Genomic DNA, 22,186 nt, shown 5'->3' with positions numbered 1-22,186 from the left:
CAACCTATCTTCTTATCGCCTTACGTTCTTCGAGAAGCTTCTTATCTGCAGAGGTCTGAAGTTTTCAGTACCACAAAAGGTCTCGCCCATCGACATACATGCGAGCTTTGAGAAAGCATATTGGAAAATAGAGCCGTTGTTGGATGATTCTGAGAAGGAACTGGCAAGCTCAACTCTACGCTCAATCGCCTTGAACTATATCCATCGTACAAGCCCCAAACCACCAAAGGCTCTTTTGAATGCTCTTAATCGCTTGAAGAAACGTGACGACATCATAATCACCAAGCCTGATAAAGGTTCTGGCGTAGTGGTAATGGACAAGACCGAATACATCCGTCTTCTAAGCGCTGCTTCAATCGATAACACTTCTAAGTTCGTACATGTTGATGAAAAGCGACCAAAGAGGCGTGGACGTCCAGCTCAACATTTCCACCCGCTCTTACAGAAAGAAAAAGAGTTGCGCACAGCCTTACGTCAAATTCTACCTGAAGAGATCGCTAACTCGCTTTCTCCGAAGAGTTCCAGATTGTCACACTTGTATGGCCTTCCGAAGACCCATAAAGCCACACTGAGTATGAGACCCATTTTATCAGCAACTGGCGCCTACAATTACAATCTCGCCAAATGGCTCGAAGAGAAACTTAAGCCACTCTCCATCAATGACTACACAATCACTGATGCCTTTGCTTTTGCTGATGAAATCCGTACCATTTCCGTGAATGAGGATGACATCTTAGTCTCCTATGATGTGACATCACTTTTCACCAACGTACCTTTGAGTGAGACGATTAACATCCTAGTCCACAAAGCGTTCACCAACGATTGGTTCAACAAGACCTACGGCCTTAACTTGCAGAAGGATCAGCTTGCCAAATTACTGGAAATTGCTACAACCAACCAGCTTTTCCAGTTCAATGGTCTTTTGTACGAACAGACTGATGGGGTGGCCATGGGCTCCCCTCTTGGTCCTCTGATGGCTAATGTTTTTATGTGTCACCTGGAAGAGAAGCTCTCCCGTGATGGTCTGATGCCTGACCTGTACAAACGTTACGTGGATGATACCCTGGCTAAAATGCCTAGTGGTGACGCTGCCTCTGAGTTTCTCAATACTCTGAATGGTCTCCATCCCAGCATGAAATTTACAATGGAACTCCCTGTCAGTGGTAGGATTCCTTTTATTGGCATTGAAATCATCAAGTGTGGGACTAAACTTGAAACTCAAGTTTACAGGAAACAAACGAACAGTGGCTTACTCTTGCATTACCATAGCCATACCGACAAACGATACAAGGTGTCTTTAGTGAAAACAATGTTACATCGCGCGTACGCTCTATGTTCCACAACAGAAGCTTTCAATTTAGAATGTAACAAATTGCGCTCAATTTTCAGTCGCCTAGATTATCCTAGGGCTCTCATAGATTCCATCATTAGTGATTTTCTTCGTAATGTATCGGAACAGGCAGCGGAAGAGAAGCCTGAAGGCGGTCGTAAGATCAGAATTATCCTTCCTTTTAAGGATCAAGTAGCTGCCAATGCGGTTCGCAGGCAATTTAACGACCTAAGTAATAAGATTGGCCCCATATTGCAGCCAGTTTTTGTTAGTAGGAAATTAGAACATGATCTTAAGCCTAGGGAAGTTAAGCCGTCGATTGTGAATCAGCAATGCGTTGTTTACTATTTTGCATGTGATCTGTGCGATGCAGATTATGTCGGCTATACAGCCAGACACCTTTTTCAACGCGTTGCTGAGCACAAGAACTCGGCAATTGGCAAACATTTTCTTGAAGCTCACGGGAGCAAACACCTATTGAATCAGGGCCATTTTAACATCTTGAGAAAGTGTCAGAGCAAATTTGATTGTTTGGTATTTGAAATGCTGTACATCAAGAAACTTAAGCCTTGCTTGAACACTCAAACGGACTCTATACGTGCGAAACTTTTTGTTTAACCGGTAGCATTTTTCAATGCTACTATTTTAATTAATATCTATTGTCCATTTTTGTATTTATAGCCGCAATCTTGCATTTTTAATTTCACTTGATAATGATGTAATGTACATCGAAACGTCGTGTTTTTTAACCTTTTTATAATGTTTTTACGAAACGTTTTATCGCAATTTTTTATAGTCAAATGTTTTTCTAAGTCTTTGCTTCTTCGTAACTTTTTAGAACGCCTCATTTTACTTACCCCAAATCCAGAAAATAAACCACCTCGATGATATCCTTGCAATGGCTTTGACTCTACCTTTCACTATAGTGTTGTTGATGATGTTTCAACACTACCACATCAAAGGACAAAGGTTACTCCTTTTGGCCGTAGTATGAAAGTCTGCTTCTATACTGTATAAATCTGCTTTGCAAATTTTCACCATCCCGGTAAAAAGCGTTCACCAAATGATAGCGATCACATAAAAACATTACACCACTTATATAATGTTAGCTTCCAAATGAATGAACACAGTGACTATGATCCGCAGGATAGAATCGTAACAGTGATTGTAACAGTCGTCCGCCACAAATCGTTCCATGAATTTATTCGTCAAATTAATGAACACACCTTTTTCCAGCGAGATAAGTGATTTAAAAAAAAATTTTAAAAAAATGGCCTGCTGAGGTGTACTCTTGTGGCTTTATGAGCTGGCATTATCTTTCAAAAAGATAGTACATCGCCGAATCGCCGTGTATAATAAAAGGTTATTTAAACAGTCGTAAAGGGATTCGACCTCAGGATATCAAGATAAAATACTCAGAGCTCAAACTACATTGTGTGTTAGTGCCAATGAAGGAGAAGGGCTCCGTTATTCCATGAAAAGGTCTAAATTCTTACCCATCTATTTTACTTTTCAAGTAAATGGAGTCATGTTCAAGTACCGAGGCTCCAGTTCAGATGACATTCCCTACGAGATACGAATGGACGACATCCATTTGGATGAGACAATGGTAGTAGAGTTTAGTCCCCACACCTGTGATGCTGTGATCAGAAACTGCACCAATGGCGCCCCAAGCAGGCTGACCTAGAATAGTAATAAGAAATAACTTCAATGTTTTATTGCTAAAGCAAATTTAGGTGACCAAACATGGTTGATGTTGGCGCACGCTGTACGGGTTTCGCGTTCGTATATGATTCGTATATGATTCTGAGTTCTACATTCCAATTGAGCAAACAAACTATATGATTCTGAGTTCTACATTCCAATTGAGCAAACCAACACATGCATAGAGGTTATATTATCTGTTTGGTTATGGGTTGTAAAGTGCTTAAACTATATTCACTTGTTTAATGAAATCAAACAACAGAATCTGTGTTGCCATGGTCAGGGAAAAACAGAATTTTTTCAAGGTCAGGAGAAAGTCTGCAGGGAATTCTTTATCAAGACAGGGAAATACTAAATTCTACCTCAAAGTCAATAAAAAGTTAGGGAATTTTATGTTAGGGTAGCCACTTGGTTTGGGAAGGGGTTTTCTTGTTGGCAAATTAAGGTAATGTTTCAAAAGGCAGCTACTAAGGAATGATTTCTGTGGCTTTATCACTGACTTTACTGGGAAAGATTTTTTTTTGGTGGTCACTGAAAACTGGTTTTTGGTCAGTGAAAAGTCAGGGAAAGGTCAGGGAACTTTTATATCCAGCCACGTTCCCATCGCAATCGCTACTTGCTCAATGGAACAACTAAAATCAAAAGTCTATATGATTAACTAATATCACGCAAAATTTAGTCATGTTCTATTGCAAACACGCTGAATAAGTCATACGCCATCAGCAACTGTGTTTGGCCATCTTTGTGTCACCATTACTGTACAATACAACTTCCATTGGCTAGTACATGTACCTTCATCCCACTATATCAACTTTAACTGAATACTTCCCTTGTCCTTTAAATTATTACACGGCTCAGGACCTAGTTATCTGATAGTGATGTAATATGTCAAAAACGAGGGCGAGTGCTTTATCACGGGTTCCAAATACTGAGAAACAGATGAAAGCACGAGGCCGCAGGCCGAGTGCTTTCATCTGTTTCGAGGTATTTGGAACCCGTGATAAAGCACGAAGCCCGAGTTTTTGACATGTCTTCTCAAATGAAACAATAAGAAATTAATCTCATTAAAATGCAAATGTTTGATCTCAGATGAAAAACATGTTTCATCTCAGATGAAAAACATGTTTCATCTCAGATGAAAACCTGGTGGTGTTTCATCTGGTGTTTCATTGGGGTATCAAGATTCATCCACCTGACCGAAATGGAGGTCATTTATTGGCTTTTGACTGCATGAATTATTAATGAGTTTGAGAACTCCTGATATCAGTCAAAAAGCACTCTAGGTATATATACTCTTAGACCTGAAAACTCCACTTTACTAGTGCCATCCCTTGAAGCAAAGACGCGTCCGACGCTTGGTGATCGCGTTCTCCACTCAGTAGCTCACGCCTCTAGATGTCCTACTGGAAACCATCCGCAACATAACGTCACTAGGACGCTTTAAAAACTCTTTTTGTAGAACATGCACAATGTAGAAAGAGAAAGGTCAGAATTCAAACGGTTTTCAGCAATGTGTATAAACGCAATCAGTTGAGCAAAAGAGCGACAGCCAGGGGCTCTCGCAATGAATGCTAATATCTGTGACTTGACGGTTGAACCGACTGTCGTTTTGACAAAACCGCTGTGACATATCTGTGAGTTTCTACTGGATGGTTAAAATGAAACTGAAGAGAAATGTGCGACAAAAATTGCCATTAACTAAATCACTACTTTAAATTACAACTCATTTAAATTGTAAACCTCTAGCTAAACATTAAGTCGGTTCCTAAGCACATTTCAGTTTAATTTAGCAATGTCTGTAATATTTTAAATCTGCCATACTTTATTTTTGTTGTGACTAACTATCTCGAAATAAGTTCTGGTAATGGATTAAAAAATGATCAGTAAATTTTATTCATAGGAATGATAAGGCCTTATAGAACTGTAGAAACGTTTATGAATAAAAGTAGCCTTTATCGCACATCCGCGACGGTTGTTTCTTTATGGAATATGATGTGATGATGCCCTGGGTATATCAACAGCGGTTGCCACTCTCTTTTTGCAAAGGAATGAACTCTTCCCAATAAACAAGAGTCTGGACAACAGAGTCGCCGATTAAAGGGGAAGTATCACGCAAATTTCCTGTCATTTCAAAACCCAAAAATATTTGTCTGTCAGCAGAAACAAATAAATAATAGTCAATTTTGTTATAAATTATCACCCCAGTGCAATAAAACTGTCGATTACTGTCTCTGGCCAGAGACAGAGTAGGTCAGAATGGATTGAAACTTGAAAAAATATTAGGCTAATGTTTTTCAAGTTCTTGCATTTTTGTTTCCAAAATGCGCTAGAACAGATCACGAGTTGTTCCTTTCAAGAATTGAGTTGATTTCTTTCCTCTCGTCATTCTAGAATTATTTGGCAGCTGATTGAAGGTCTTATTTCATCATTTTTAACAAAAGATACCAAAAACCCCATGATACTTCCTTCCAAGGATTTTCATGTTGCTTCTATCTGACATCGTGCGCAGGCCAAAAATATTGCCAGATCTTGCTGATTTCCTTTCGCAAAAAGAACAGAAGACAGTTTATTGGCCGCTGTTTCCCAATATACCATGGCTGCCAGGTGTAAATTAAAAAAGCTGTGTAACTGACACAAATGTGTTTCAGCAAGATCTGGCAATATTTCTTTCGAGTTTTTAATAAAAAATGTACGAATGTATTTCGTTCTCCTAAAAGTAAAATGTTTATCTCGAAGATGTAATTTACTTTATAAAGGGAAACGTTTAACATAGCAAATGTCTCTATATGATAATCAGGATGATAACCTTGACACGAACCGCCAATTAAACTGTCCAAAAGTCGGTCATCACCGATATATTGCTTTTTTAATTAGCAACTGAGCAAATAACACCGACGTGACGCCTTTTGCTTTGTCCTTTAATACTCGTATAAAGACGGCCTGTCATTTTAAATATTGTGTACCAAATATATTGCTAATTGCAGCAAAGTTTCTACACGAGAAAGAAGAAACTGTTCTTAACAAAAAGGCACCGAACTTACCTTACTCAAACATCAGCAACTGAAATTGTGTTCAAGCTAAACGTGTTGCGGTATATCTTGTTTCATTCAGATACAGTTTCACGGATTGGTACGTTGCTTAACAGTATTCACAAAGAAACGTAGTTGTGAAACATATCCTAAGGGTGAGGGTGGTATAGAAAGAAGAGCTTTACCTTATTCTCTCATTATCCTCCAGGGTTTAAGCGTTATTCAAACTGTGCAATTCGCAGGCAGTTCCTGAGAACTACGGGCTTCCAAAATTCACTTTGAAAAGTTTGTAATGAGTTGAACGTGGCTTATATTGGTCTTCCGTCGCTAATATCGTGTTCAACGCTTTCTTGTGTTATTCCACGATCATGTTGAACAGTGTCACAATTCACGCCATCAAAAAAACTTCGTCGTTACCAAAGCCTTTAAAAATATTGTTTCTGAGTCTAACAGTTTCCGATCTTGGCGTTGGATTACTAGCACAGCCGCTGACGATTGCATGTCTTGTCAAACAGTTGGAACAAAACGCTAGAAATAATTCAACCTTTCAAGCAGCATATCAGATCACATTGTGACCAATTTTTTCATTTATGCTTCGTTCTTTAGTGTCGTGTCTTTGAATATGGATAGATTCATGGCCATTCATCTTAAGAGTCATTGTCTGAGAAAACCAGGCAGAGGTGAAAGATGGGGGTCGGCCGATTTCCTTCAAACTTTCACCATTTAATGTCTGTCCGAAATGATAATGAATGATGCTATTTAACAATTCTCTTGCTGTTGCGTTTCGTAGTTTGACCACCCCCCCTGGTTTTGACCCTTACTGACCCTGATGTCACGCAAAATATATGCAGAATTTGAAGCTAAATAAAATATATTTCGCGTCATTTCTGGGGACTTATATCGATTGCTTGTATTGTTTATCGTCTAAAAAACGTTGTTAAAGGAAAATATCCCGACTTAACGTAAAACTTAATTTTTTATGGAATTTTGCAATTTCCTTGTGATCGCGAAAATGTCTTCGGCCAAATGTTAGGCAATTTCGAAACTCTTTTTCTCAGAGGTGCGGCGTTCCTTTCCAAAAATTTCTGGATATTTTTTAAGCCAAACATCTGTTCTCCCAAAATCAGCAAACTCTAACTTGAGCCATTAAAATGCGTTTGCATGAGCCACGCTCGAAGTCAAAGATGACTCCGTATTTTTGCTAATAAAGCTCCACAGCGGGTTTTTCTCAGTTTTTCTTTATTTCATCTTCTTCTTTTTTGGTTTTTTCTTTTCTGTTTTTGGATAAGCTCGATGAAACTATCCTAACTCTTCGAGGTAGAACTTCCCTGGAAGATTTAGTTGAGTGACGCTTTGGGCAGGAATAACATCAAATTGGTGTTAGCTCACACTTGATTTGATTATGCGTGACATGTCACGGTATTTGACAATTGCCAAACTTGATCACAAACAGAACACATTTCTCGCTCCTTTTTACATTTGCATTTTAAACTTGGTAACAACAAGCTTTCCCTGATACTAGATTAAGTCTTAGAGTCAGTCTGTTGTTGATAATTGTTAATTAAAATAAAAACAGCATCAAATACCAATGAAACTTGCCACGGCAAAAGAACCTCCGGTATGTTCGTTACATAACAGACAATTGAAAGAACAACAAATCTTTCTTCTGTGCTCTTTCTGGTCTGTGGATCCGCCTTGTGGCGCTGAAGGTGTTGGTTTGAAGATTTGTCCCTTGATATCCTGTACACGAGATATTGAATCGCACTGGCTCGTCAGTCTTGGTTTGGGAAGAAAGCGTGGCGCGACGGGTTCAAAGATCTCCGAAGCCGATTTGATTCTCAACAGAGCAGGTAAATTTGATGTCCCTGAAGATGAGAACAGACAGACATCACAAGAACCTTACAACAGACTGGACCGGCCGAAAACAGACTATGTGTTGCCACCCAAGTTATAAGGGACAACGAAAGGGAAAAACACAAACCCAACGAGTAAATGGCAAGATGTCACAAGGCATTTTTGAGCTGCATAACGCTGTTGTTCCCATCGCTTCAGGTTTGTTTTATGTTAACTGACTGACTGCATACTAGACTCATTTAAAAAATATAAACAACATACCATTTACGGCCGTGGGAACCGAACGCGAAGTTTCGGACATTTTTTTTGTTTACATTTGTTCCGCGGAGTCGCATTATGCCGCCTCAAATTAGTCGTATCACAGGACAACCAATCTTGACTTCCATGCTACACTATTGTATTTTAACAGCTTTTAGTTGGAATTTTGGAATAAAGGCAGGAAACATTCTGCCCTATTAAAGTGTTTCTCAATTATATATTAAATATTTCACATTCATCAGAAGAAACTAGTTTTGTTTTATACCAAAAATCATGATTCCTTGTAAAAAAAAAAAACTACAATGTATTTTGGGTATGAAATAAAACTAGTTTCTTCTGATGGATATGACATATTTAATATATATTTGAGAGACACTTTAATAAGGTAGAATGTCGCCCGCTTTTATTCCAAATTCCAAGCAAAAGCTGCTTTTAAACTATATCAAAATACAATAGCTAGCATGGAGGTTAAGATTGGTCTTCCTGTTTAAGGCGGCATTGCGACTCCGCGGAACAAATTTAAACAAAACAAATGTGCTTCGCGACCCTTCGCGTTCGGTTCCCACGGCCGTAAATGGTATGTTGTTTATATTTTTTAAATTAGTCTAGTATGCAGTCAGTCAGTTAACATAACACGAACCTGAAGCGATGGGAACAACAACGTTATGCAGCTCAAAAATGCCTTGTGACATCTTGCCATTTACTCGTCGAGTTTGTGTATTTAATGCACTTTCGTTGTCCCTTATAACTTGGGTGGCAACACATAGTCCGTTATCGGCCGGTCTAGTCTGTTGTAAGGTTCTTGTGATGTCTGGGGCAAACAGTCATTCCTCCGTCTCATCTTCAGGGACATCAAATTTACCTGCTCTGTTGAGAATCAAATCGACTTCGGCGGAGATCTTTAAACCCGTCGCGCCACGCTTTCTTCCCAAACCAAGACTGACGAGCCAGTGCGATTCAATGTCTCGTGTACAGGATATCAAGGGACAAATCTTCAAACCAACACCTTCAGCGCCACAAGGCGGATCCACAGACCAGAAAGAGCACAGAAGAAAGATTTGTTGTACTTTCAATTGTCTGTTATGTAACGAACATACCGGAGGTTCTTTTGCCGTGGCAAGTTTCACAGGTATTTGATGCTGTTTTTATTTTAATTAACAATTATTAACGACAGACTGACTCCAAGACTTAATATAGTTTCAGGGAAATGCTTGTTGTTACCAAGTTTAAAATGCAAATGTAAAAAGGAGCGAGAAATGTGTTCTGTTTATGATCAAGTTTGGCAATTGTCAAATACCGTGACATGTCACGCATAATCAAATCAAGTGTGAGCTAACACCAATTTGATGTTATTCCTGCCCAAAGCGTCACTCAACTAAATCTTCCAGGGAAGTTCTACCTCGAAGAGTTAGGATAGTTTCATCGAGCTTATCCAAAAGCAAAAAAAAAAAAAAAACAGAAAAGAAGAAGATGAAATAAAGAAAAACCGAGAAGAACCCGCTGTGGAACTTTATTAGCAAAAATACGGAGTCACCTTTGACTTCGAGCGTGGCTCATGCAAACGCATTTTAATGGCTCAAGTTAGAGTTTGCTGATTTTGGGAGAGCAGATGTTTGGCTTAAAAAATATCCAGAAATTTTTGGAAAGGAACGCCGCACCTCTGAGAAAAAGAGTTTCGAAATTGCCTAACATTTGGCCCAAGACATTTTCGCGATCACAAGGAAATTACAAAATTCCATAAAAAATTAAGTTTTATGTTAAGTCGGGATATTTTCCTTTAACAACGTTTTTTAGACGATAAACAATACAAGCAATCGATATAAGTCCCCAGAAATGACGCGAAATATATTTTATTTAGCTTCAAATTCTGCATATATTTTGCGTGACATCAGGGTCAGTAAGGGTCAAAACCAGGGGGGGTGGTCAAACTACGAAACGCAACAGCAAGAGAATTGCTAAATAGCATCATTCATTATCATTTCGGACAGACATTAAATGGTTAAAGTTTGAAGGAAATCGGCCGACCCCCATCTTTCACCTCTGCCTGGTTTTCTCAGACAATGACTCTTAATCTAAGATATCAGGAACTTGTGACTCAAAAACGTGTTGTTTCTGCAGTGATCTCGTTTTGGGCGTTCTGCGCATTTCTAGTAAGCTTACGGATCCCAGTGAATATTAAATTCGTGATTGTTGCCATTATCGACGCTGTCTGTTTCTTGACTGCGGCTATAGCTAACTGGAATATACACGTAACCGCGCGTCACCACGCCCATCAATTGCAAGCTCTCCAGGCACAGCAAGTAGCTCAGAATGTTGAAATTGCGAATGTACTGAGGCTGAAGCAATCTGCTTACGCTGCAATTGGAGTGTTTATGGCGTTTCTGGTTTGTTACTTACCACATACTTGTTTCGTATGGGTAACTACCATCGCAGGTGAACCAAGCGTTGTTTTAAAGGTAGTTAGTCGTTACACGTGGACTCTGATGTTGCCTTAATTCATCTCTTAATCCGCTGATTTACTGCTGGAAGATGAGACACATTCGTCACGCCGAGATGAAGATACTAAGAAGCGCCTTTTCACGGCACAACTGAAGAAAGCTTCTGGAGACTATACCTAGAGTGGAGTGGTTCACTTTGAACTCCGAGGTTCGCGTCCGTACCTTTGATTGGTATACGAACAGACTTATTTTCAAAACTTCGGGTTTCAAAGAGCTGCAGGCTTAAAACCTGATGAAACTCGGGAGGAGAATACGAGAGCACTCTAGAAGATAGCAACAAGCCCGCCGGTCTAGATAGGGTTAAAACAAGAAGAGGTTAAAACTCAATCGTAAAACATAGAACTAGAAGTCAAAGAGGAAAAGCCGGAAAGCAGTCAAAAGAAGGACAGTATAGAGTATAGAGACTATAGACTATAAAGAGCTGACGAAAGTCTAATTTGATGACTTTATTTTCAAATCTTTCTGTCCGGTGCAGCTTTGATAAGCCTCGATCAAAAATGGCTATTGATTGTATTTCACAAGCCTTAAAAGTTATACAATACGTCGTTTAAAAAGGACTGTCGACTGGTGATCGACTTCATTGTGAATCAGTAAATTTGATGTCTAAACTGACTTTCTTTGGACTGACATTCAATTGTAAGTTTTTGCACCATTACTTTTGAAAGCACACGTAACCTGCATTGAACGTTAACCTTTCCGTCTGTTATAGGGGAAATTATCGTTTAGCTCTTAAAAAACTCTCAGGGAAAATTTTGAAAAACATTATACTGTGCTATTTCTGTTCGATCATTTGAGTGGCTTAAATGTCTGCGGTCAACTGTTCAGGCTGGCTCAAAAGTAGACGCAGAGTTGAAATCTATCGATCTTACTTTTACTCTTTCATTCAGAAGTTCATTCACTGTCAAATAACATTACTGGGTTGATCAGAAATTTAAGCGACTCCTAATTAGTGAGTGATTCAAAAACTCATTAATAATCTATAAGCCCATTGACCTATCAAATGGTCGATAATACATCACGTGAAGTGACTTTATATCGATTACCCCTCCTTATTACTATGTGGTATTTTATCAGCTGATAAAACACTCCTCATTAGTATGCGGTGTTTTTCTCGTATGCTAATTTCCAACGTTCACAAAAGCAAAAAAATTGTTATGAACTATATTGACACATGCTTTTCCAAGAATGTTTTTGAAGCCGTTCAAAAAACTCGCAGCACGTGTTTTATCGGATCTAAAACCACTCGGCGGCAGCGCCTTGTGGTTTAAAACCCGATAAAACAGTCCTGCTCGTTTTTTAATCATTAAATCAAGAGGATGCTCTTTGTTTGCATTATTTTTTTAGCATAATCAATATTCTTAAAGAAAGACAATGAATATAACAACAGTAGTCAATAATATTTACTGGAAGGGAAAGAGAATATGTCTTATTATTGAAGTGAATGTGCATGCTTGTCAAAAAGGAGATATCAGTATAATTATCTAAAACGCTCTAAATATAGTTGTCAAAGCCAGTGCGTTTGATTGTCATATCTTCCGGTCCTTGCTTGGGTTGAGACACTCGCATGTCCGCCATTTGCTAGTGTTCATTAATTCTCCGTGCTTTTCTGAAAAAATTCTACTCTCATTTTAACGAACACACTTTGAGTTTTCATAAAAAGGGAAATTGATTCCAATGTAATAAACCGGATCAAAACTTCATCGTGAATTACAATATGAATGTCATAATTAAGAACGTATTTCTTGTCCTTTTGTATTGGCACAAAAGCCTTGGAATAAAAGCAAGAGTTCATGAATAGAACGCCAACTGGCAATAATCGATAATGAAAACGACAGTTTCATTAAATTGCTGTTCAACCGCAAATAAGCTGAAAACCAATTTCCTTAGTCATACGTAGACTAAAATAATTACTCTGAGACAGAAAATAAAGTTTTTCTTGGGAGCTCAGAAAAATAGCTTCAACTTATTACCGGGATGGTGGCAGAATTTAATACAACTGTGAATGAAACACATCCAGCAACCTGCTTCAATATTTCGGGTTATCCGACGGCGGAGAGAATTGGAAAAACCCTCGCTTACTGTTTTCTTTTGGTTGTTTCGTTACTCGGGAATTGCTTTATTGGAATTATTGTCTACAGGAAGAAGACTATGAGAAAGAAAATCAACTTTTTAATCGTCAATATGGCTATGTCAGACCTCCTCTATCCAATTTTTGTGTTTCCCCAGATTCTAACGGAGTTACATGTAGACTCCTGGCTTACCAGTGGCTCTCTTGGGAAGGCCTTTTGTACCGTCGACGTCTATTTAGAATATGTCTCCGGGGCTGTCTCCATCCAAACTCTGGTTCTTATAGCAGTAGATCGATTCGGAGCTGTCGTATTTCCACTCCGTTCTCCACTCTTTGGTTCAAAGATGTGCCTCTGCTTGATTCTCGTGACATGGGTGTTCCCTGTTGTAATGTTGGCGCCTATGTTCTTCATCGCCAGACTTTTAAAGCCCCCTGGTCTAGCAAAAGGGGCGTGCTGGATGAGGTGGAATGAAACATTAGGAGATTCCTTGTTTAGAAATTATTTTTTGGCCCTCTCTGTTATTTTCATTTCTATTCCTTTTACTTTGATTATCATCTTGTATACTGTAATTCTTATAAAGCTCAAATTTCAAAAGGTACCAGGGGAACAGTCAGTTAAAGCTGAAGAACTTCGTACAAAAAGACACAGAAACGTGCTGAAGATGGCCATTGTCATTGTTGTAGGGTTTGCAGTGTGTTGGATGCCTTTCAACATTTTGGTTGCCATGGCCCACTTTGGCCATAAAATAACATGCAAAATACACAACTATGGACTCACAGCTCGTTTAATGGCCCATGCAACCTGTGCTGTAAACCCTTGCGTCTGTTTTAGTTTTAGTGAAAGGTATCGTCACGCACTTAAGAATGTTCTGATCCGGAGAAATCTTAAGAGAGAATGAACAACGCTTGACGAAGACTGACCTTGCCAAATGTGGGACATTGAGACAATGTGTGATCCGTATATAATACGGCCTGGCAACGTATTTCCCAAAGGTGTAAATATAATAATAATTGTGCCTTTAGAGATTACCAAATACAATTTAGCAAGAACCAAGAAGAGAGGTGGCTTTCAAGATTGTCCAGAAAAAATACGCCTCGTTTTAATGAGATAGTTCGAACGTCTGCATTGGTTTTAGAAAATAATCGTACTTTATGGTCAAAAGACAAACCTAATTTATCATTAGGATCACTTGGAGCACTTGGAGCAGTGTTAATTATAAGATATGGGTGGATTCATTGGAGGGACTGAAAACTGATTCAGTGTTTATGATGAAAATTTCCTGTTGTTGAATTGACATGAATTCTGTATTTGAAATAATACCGGGTACTTTGTTCCTGCACTGTTTGTAAGCGGATAGTCATCTGTTTGCCAGTCAGTTGCCATTCGTTGATCAACCACGCATGGTTTTCAAGCTAGTCAATAATGATGGATCGACATTTGGCATTCACCGAAACAAACGTTCAAAGAAACCGTGCAAACTATATTCATTCATAGCTTCATAAAATAATAACCCCTTTCCCTAACATTCAAGTTATTATAGTTCTTCGGCTCATTATTAAAAACGAGTTCTTTTCATTTTCCAATACAATTCTTTCTTTTTATTTTAGTCTTTCTTTGTTTTTCAAAGTCAATTTCTGATTAAATTTTCCATCGATGACACATGAAATGACAGAGATATTTAATTTAGCAATTCATGAAGCTCAAAATACTTTGAAAACACAAGTAAATTGCTATTCATGCTTTCATGCATTAAGGATGGCGGTCCTTAAAGGAAAGGAAGAAATTTACTGGATAAGTCTACAAAATGTCGATCGACTGAAACACAATTATGAATAGAACGCAGTCAACAAGTTGTTTCAGTTTGGGTAATCCTACAGCAGAGAGAATCGGGAAAATCATCGCTTACTGCCTACTATCCGTTGTTTCATTGGTCGGGAATTGCCTTACCCTGGCGACAAAAGCCTGGTAAAACCAGGGTTATACCCTGGTTCAAGCCTGGTAAAAAAACCGGGGTATCCTGGTTCGTGAACCAGACTTACCAGGCTTTAACCCTATGTGCAAAAAGTCTGGTTAACCCTGGTATTCCAGGTAAGTCTGGTAACCCTGGTCTTGCAAATAACCAGGGTTACCAGGGTATAACCAGGCTCCCAGACGTCTTGGTCAACCGGGCTAACCCTGGTAAGTCAGGCAACCCGGGTTCCGTAAATAACCAGGGTTACCAGGGTTTAACCAGGCTCTAGAGTTTTCAAGAACCAGTCTTACCAGGCTTGAACCCTATGTGAAAAAAGCCTGGTTAACCCTGGTTTTCTAGGTTAGTCTGGTAACCCTGGTCCTGCAAAAACCTGGTTAACCCAGGTTTTAGAAATAACCAGGGTTACCAGAGTTTAACCAGACTCGACCCTGCAAGAACCAGGATTTCCAGGCTTTAATGCAATGTTGAGAAAGCCTGGAAAACTCTGGTATACTAACAGGTTTATGGGTAACAAAGATAAACAATTCTACATTTGGTTTGATGGCAAATTTGAATTTGAATTTTCTTTCAGCAGCTGTAGATTCTAAAATAATATAATTTTATCAAAAGCATGGAATTTGTCCAGCACAAATTAGTTCATTAAACTGTTCAACTTGTGCTGGTCGTGACCAATAAATTAGAATTACTTCATGATCAGTCTCTGATATCTTAGATCAGATGTGAAACTACCAAATGTAATCACTTTTTAGGAACTATCCTAATTACATGTATTAAAGGGACACAGTCACCTGGTGCACATGCGCATTAGATACCATTTCTTAGCTGATTTGCATATCACACTTGATCGCATGCCCTCGCGCTGAGAAACGCATCCTTTGAAAAATTTAAACAGTCAAATCTTGTCGAGTCGAAGTATTTGCCGGTCAAAATTATTATAGTGATTATAGACCTAATGTCATAATTATTAGAACACTCATTTCTTTGATACCATGGAATAATTTGCTGATGGACTTGTCCAGGGAAAGTAAATAGTCAACGAATACACACTGTACCTCTAAAGTCAAAGAATCATTTAATTGTTATTTCGGTATCCAGTCGTGTGAAAAATTATCTTAGCTGTTTCTACGTTTTTGCATGAGAAGCAAGTTGAGTTCAAACATTACAGAATATGTCAATTTTAAAACGTAGCGAATCAACTGAACTGCAGTGTAACAAAACTACTTTGTAGCGAAACGACCGGTAAACTTTATTTCTGCTTTCAATCATATATTTTGCTTTCATAATTTCGTTTTGACAGCTTCTCCACTATCTAAATTTAGGAACCAAACCCATGCCATTGCAAGAATGCTTGCTTGACCCGTAGAAAACAAGGCTCTACTACAGATTGTCCTTGTCGAGGAGATAATCGACTGTGTACCGAAGCTTGTCTTCGTCAGAGCTCCAAACCATGCAGTCATGACGCGAAGTTTGAATCATTTACGAAGATTCTCTCCGCACGAACCTATTGTCAGGTTGAGAAAATGCGATTTTCCAAATATACATGTATATCATGGTGATTTGCTCTCCAATGTTTTTGATTGATTTCTCTTGTTATTTTAGTCGACGCAGGCGGTTGAGGTAGACGCTTTTCAAAATAACAAAACTAGTGTCCAGGTCAGCGTGGTCACAAAGGTGACTGTGTCCCTTTAACATTACATTATACAGCATTGACTTATCTGCTTGTGGTGCTCTTTTTCACCTGCCTTTTCACTTCAACTTCCATTTGCCTTGTTCATGTACATGTACCATGGTGTATCTAGTAATAATAAACAAGAGAGTTTAACTTCTGGGATTACTATATACAGCTGTACATGTATGGATTGTGGAGGGTTCAGTTTGTTGTTGGCTTGATGCACCCACAGGTTGTGCTCTTTGGTCCTAGTGACAAGTGACATATGAATACAGGTAATATTTTTTCAGCAGTTTTCAATTGAGTGCCCAAAGCAATTTCATGTTTGCCTTGGTTTTGCTTTACACCAGCTGTGCTCTATGATTTGGTGGCAAAGTTCACATCACTGGCAATTATTATTGTTCTTCAACAATGGGAAGCCAAACCAAATGCTGTCTATGTCTGTTGTGAATGGTCAGAGTAATAATACACTCTCAGGTTTTCAGCACTAAATTGAAAACCATTAAAGGACACTATTCAAAGCAAAACTAGCAAGCAGACAAACCACTAAAGTCCTTATTAATATTACATGCCTAGCAGAGAAAACATGTACATGTAGCTACAGTTGCACCATTTTTTGACATACAAGCAGTCAGAACCTTAAAGCCCTTTATCAATATTACATGCCTAGCAGAGAAAAGCTACATGTGTACCTTTTTTTCGACATGCAAGCAGTCAAAACGTTATAGCCCTTCTTCAGTATCACATGCCTACAGTGTAGCAGAGAATAGCTCCCATTCTTTTGAATGGTATCAAAACAGTTCAAAGCTGTGGAATTTTGTAGTAATTGGCAAAGAAATGAGACATAAAGTAAAACTACTGACTGCCAATGGCTAAAGAGTGGTTTCAAAACCATTAACCTTGTAAAGCTCCAAGTTTACAGAAAGTATGATTTGACAGCCTTTGACCATCAACTTCCAGTAGAATTCAGCTGCTTTGTTTCCATGGCATGACAAAAATGTCCAGAAGCTCACTCCCCTTCTTTATTACTCCCTCTCCAAGCACCATTTTTGTCTTCGCCCTATACCCCACTTGACAGCCTGTTCACAGGCTATGTTTTTTATAGTTTCAAGAAAATGATTTATACATGTAGTGTGTCTCAAGGAAAGATCAATAACAGACGTTGCAGCGGTTGCTCCACAAGAGCAGAAAAGGCCAGTATGGCAGATCAGGCACCACAGAATCAATAATTATAACCATCATGTCAGTTTTCAAGATCACCGAAAGAAAATCAGCCACATCTTTGCAAATGTATGTTGAGCCTTGCCACTAAATGGCTGCTAAAACAATTAAACTCCAAAGATTGGAATCAGTAAAATACCCTCTTGTTTACTGAATTAAAGCTTTTTGTCAGTCCAATGAGCCAGTCTTTACAGTATTTTTGAATAAAGATAATTTGCTCTTGGCATGGTGTTTACGGCATAGTTCAACACCAACAAGACAATTAGTATCATCTCCACAAACAAGAAAACAGGAAGAAACAGAATCTTAATTTTTTTTATTTGTACACTGCATTGTTGGAAAATAGCAATTTGGTTGACAAACTAGAAGAACTATAAGAAATATTGCTGGCAAGTTCCCTGCAGCCTTTTTTTCAAACTCAAACATTGACACACCTTAAAATGGTAAAAAAACCTTTCACTCAGTACACTGTAGATTGGAGGACAATTCAAAACAATATTCTTATCTTCAAATTATATTTTTCTAGCAGTTTGACACACCACAACAAAAAGCCATAGACAAGTTCCTTAAGGAAATTTTCTTCAACCAATCAGATTAACCACCCAGATCCTGGTATATGTAGAAATTACATCATGACATTACAGAATTTCTGTGGTTATTACTCAGATGCAGCTTTCATGGGGAGACCGGGTAAATGAACAGAAGCGGGCAAACAATACCCGTTCACTCAGGCTAACCAAATAGAAATTATTTTCTGATGAATTGATGAAGATAGGCATACTGTAATAGAACATTCACACCTACAGTACATGTACAGTGCACACTGAAGTCAGTTCAAGAACTGCTACATGTATTCTTGGTTTTCACATGACATCATAAAAAATTGAAATTCATAACTAAACACAATTTTGGGTTTTTATCTTCATCACATATAAGAAAATCTAAATTTTCATCGGCTTGCTTGTTTTCAGCAGGATAGCATTCTTTGTTTTGAAAATAGGGCAGTTTAAATTTTCGATTTTTGCGCAGTGCGTGACAGAAGGATTGCTGCTCTAAACATGTCACGTACATGAAAACATCGATCCGCCTCGTGTTTTTTTTAGGTCTGATCAGCTAATTAACAATTAGATTATGAGCTCGAGATTTCTATCGCGTGATAGCTGATGAGGGCGCAGCCCGAATCAGCTATCATGCATAGAAATCGAGAGCGAATAATCTAATTGTTTTAGTATAAATCTACTAGTCGTTCAAAACTAAACAAGTAAATTAATTATATCCTCATCGCAGACACTTCGAAAACGCGACGAAGCGGCCGCCATTTTGTTGAAAACCGCTACTCACTATCTATCACAGAATAGATAGCGAGTTGCGTAGCCAATCAGAGAACGGCATTCGTGATAGAACACTAGTAGATTTATACTAACATGTAATAGAAGCGTTAATGTCAATGTGTGAAAGTTCAGCAGAGAGAAGAAAGGCTTTGAAATAGCCAAGGTAAACTCCAGATGTTTTTGCTGGTTTCCGGCCGCCATGTTGGTGCCCATCAGACGGGGCACCAACATGGCGTCCCATACTAAACTCTGTAATTTTCCGTGGTACATTTTCTCGAATATCTCGATTAGGAGATATCGCACAGCCCTGTGGCTTGCACACGTTGTTTATGTATCACTCTTCTACAGTGTACAACATATCAATTTCTTGAATTTATCTATTGAATGGTTGAGGATTTTATGTTTTCACTTGCGTGACGATGTGTGAGGTGAAAACTACCCATATCATTTTAGTGATTAATATGTACATGAAACACTGTACATGTACTGTAAGTCAGTTCCCATTATTACATGCTGGTTATGCAATGCTTTCGAGTGGTATACCGTGAACTATCCTATGAGCGACTTGATTTACATGTACCACCAGAAAGCACTGCATAACTACAGTAATTTATCCCATGCCACTCATTTAACGACATGTCAATACGCGTATGCGTATATATGCATACGGGCATTACATGCATTTTAGGCGCATATTTTGGTTCACTTATTTCTGATCTGCACTGTAACTTTCCTGTTTCACGTCTGGTTCCAGGAATTCAAAATTAAGGTCAAAACTGGGGTATTCTTTTTCCATGTTTTAGTCAGTGTTGGCAGTAATTTTTTCTGAATGAAAATTTTGAGTTGTCATAGGCTCTTCAATCAATCTTTTGGCGGGAAAAATTTTTAGGCTGCGAGGAACACTAGGATTTTTTTGGTTGCATACCACAAAATATGCAATAGGTTTCTAACTTTCTGATTGGCTGTATTCTCTATGGCATGGGATAAATGTACGTAAATGACTGCGTCAGGAAAAACAAAATACACTACAGTGTATTCATACTTTCAAATATTTCTGCAGTTCAGCGATGGACCTTGAACATTACTTAATTTGAAAAACCGGCCCGCGAGTCCAGGAAACTCAAATGGGCAGGAAATTAAACAAAAACCTAATGTTGACTGAGCTGGAACAATTAAACTATTAGAATTAAACTGCTTTAAACTACAGTGTACATGTATTTCAAACAAAAACCACAACATGATTTCATTTACACTGAAATATAGCTTGCATGTATTGTACCTGATCAAGAATGGTGTTCCCAACATGGGAAATTATACATGAAGATGGTAATCTGTAAAAATAATTACAAACAATTTTATTCTTAGTCAGATTAAGTACATGTACATGTGACAGCAAATTTCCACATACAAAGAATAATATACAAAGCAATACACAATCTGTGAGGCTGAGTTTTATCAGGTTGCATTTTGCATCTACAAGTAGTGGGTTTAGCAGTTTACCAGACTTTACAGACTGTATGTGAAATGTTCATATTATAAGACTGTTGATTGCACGAAATCACCTGCAAATCAGTGTCAAGCACAGACACTTAATTTTGCCAGCATTACAGTCGGTGCAACCTAGAGCAATAGGCATAAGTCACCTAAATCTCAACCAACTGCTTTAGACTGAACATGAAACATAAACAATAATTATTACTTCTGGGAATCATATTGTACGAGTCCAAAAATACCACCCGAATCCCCTCACAAACTTTACACTGTACAGCCATCTCTTGCTGTCTTATACCATCCCACATCACGCCCACCCATGTACAAATTGCTTGCTTGCTCAGAAAAAAACTGCAGCAATAAAATGCTTTGACAAATAAAAACATGGTATAGAAATGGTTTAATAAAACATTAATGCCAAGATCCTATAGCCAGCATTCAGGTAGGTTGCAACAAATTCAATAGGCCATTTTACAGTTGTGTGCTAAGTGACCTGGCATTGGATTGGAAGTGAGGCTGGGGGTGACCTTGTTTTGATACAAACCTCACTGCTTTTCACAAGCAGATCATGCTGTTCTTATGCTAACTAGTTGCATTTACATATGAAAAGCAGTGAGGTCTGTATCAAAACAAGGTCAACCCCAGCCTCGCTTCCAATCCAATGCCAGGTCACTTAGCACACAACTGGAAAATGGCCTATTGCCTGGAATGCCATTTGTTGCAATATTGGAGTGGATTCCTTTTATTAAGTGACCGTTTAAAACAGGTCAACACAGTATAAAAACAGCTTGTTGGGATTTAGTAAAGGATGACCACTACTGCTTAAAAGAGGTGACCATTTAAAAAAGGTCAAAATGTTACAGTTATAACGGAAAGAAATTTTGGATTTTGACAATTGACCGCCAGAGGGTGACAGTGCAGTGCAGTGTAATACAGGTTCGACTTAAAAACTACAGTACATTCAAACTAAGCCTCATGTTTGCCACCTTTGGTTTCAGTCTTCTGTGACCAGATTACATTGTGCATAGTAGTATCTTGTTTGAAATAGAGCCCTGTTTTAAGGGTCACTTCTGTGTTATGAGCACTATGGCATTTTCGCACAGAAATTACTTTTGAGATCAAAATGAGAAACATGCGCCGGAAAAGGGCTCGATTGAGTTGCAATCGAGCCTCCTCTAAAATGAAGTTAACGTACTACAGACAAAAAAGTACATTTTGTCGAAAATCCGATGAAAAGTTGGCTGATGTGGTTTCGTTCGGGCCTTCCAAGCCCATTAATTTTTAACCGATCGATACAAGACATGCCGCAATAGACTGAAGTTAAACAAATGAAATGGCTTCTGTTCCTAATTCACTTCGAGATTTCACGAAATAAGATGTATGTTAAGAAGGTGATAATACTCTGTAATAAATGGAAACGTCATGAAATAACCAGCCAAGAAGGGAAGAAGCATATCGATATGTTACTGACCTTGAAATCACCACGTCCTTTGATCGCTCCGCTTACCACAAATGATCGTCTCACAGTCATCTTCGAGCACGATAAAGCCTTGACCTTTGTTATCGTTAGCAAAAATAGTCTATATTTTCATCCGTTACCATATAGGCTATTTTTGCACACGATCAGAGCGAGTTCGTTTGTCGAGAAAACGGTTACAAACCAGTAACTGGTGCCTCTTTCTTCAAAATGACCGCCTGTTGCTCCAGCCGTGGGACCGCGCCTCCTCAAGTCATGTGACTCTGACATCTGCTGGCCGCTG

At 38.6% G+C, this 22,186-nt stretch overlaps 2 protein-coding genes and 1 long non-coding RNA gene across 3 annotated transcripts; 1 reads left to right on the top strand and 2 right to left on the bottom strand.

Annotated features, from left to right (window-relative positions):
• Positions 1–7: 7 nt before the first annotated feature.
• LOC146454960 (uncharacterized) lies at positions 8–2,141 on the top strand. The gene has a single exon (XM_085094892.1). The coding sequence runs from the start codon at positions 314–316 to the stop codon at positions 1,946–1,948; it is 1,635 nt and encodes a 544-aa protein (XP_084951018.1). The 5' UTR covers positions 8–313; the 3' UTR covers positions 1,949–2,141.
• Positions 2,142–7,163: 5,022 nt separating this feature from the next.
• On the bottom strand, positions 7,164–8,220 carry LOC146454959 (uncharacterized). The gene is made up of 2 exons (XM_085094891.1): positions 8,179–8,220; positions 7,164–7,928 (listed from the first exon to the last, which is right to left on the bottom strand). Exons 1-2 carry the CDS (start codon positions 8,216–8,218, stop codon positions 7,642–7,644), a joined length of 327 nt encoding a protein of 108 aa, XP_084951017.1. The 5' UTR covers positions 8,219–8,220; the 3' UTR covers positions 7,164–7,641.
• A 7,549-nt stretch (positions 8,221–15,769) lies between these two features.
• Positions 15,770–22,039, bottom strand: LOC146454958 (uncharacterized). The gene is made up of 3 exons (XR_014859140.1): positions 21,898–22,039; positions 20,215–20,266; positions 15,770–16,509 (listed from the first exon to the last, which is right to left on the bottom strand). It is a non-coding gene; the product is annotated as an uncharacterized LOC146454958 (long non-coding RNA).
• Positions 22,040–22,186: the final 147 nt, after the last annotated feature.

This window comes from Pavona decussata, unplaced genomic scaffold (genome assembly GCF_977016875.1).
Source record: "Pavona decussata unplaced genomic scaffold, jaPavDecu1.1 SCAFFOLD_295, whole genome shotgun sequence".
NCBI lineage: Eukaryota > Metazoa > Cnidaria > Anthozoa > Scleractinia > Agariciidae > Pavona > Pavona decussata.
This window is presented reverse-complemented; position numbering and strand designations above follow the sequence as displayed.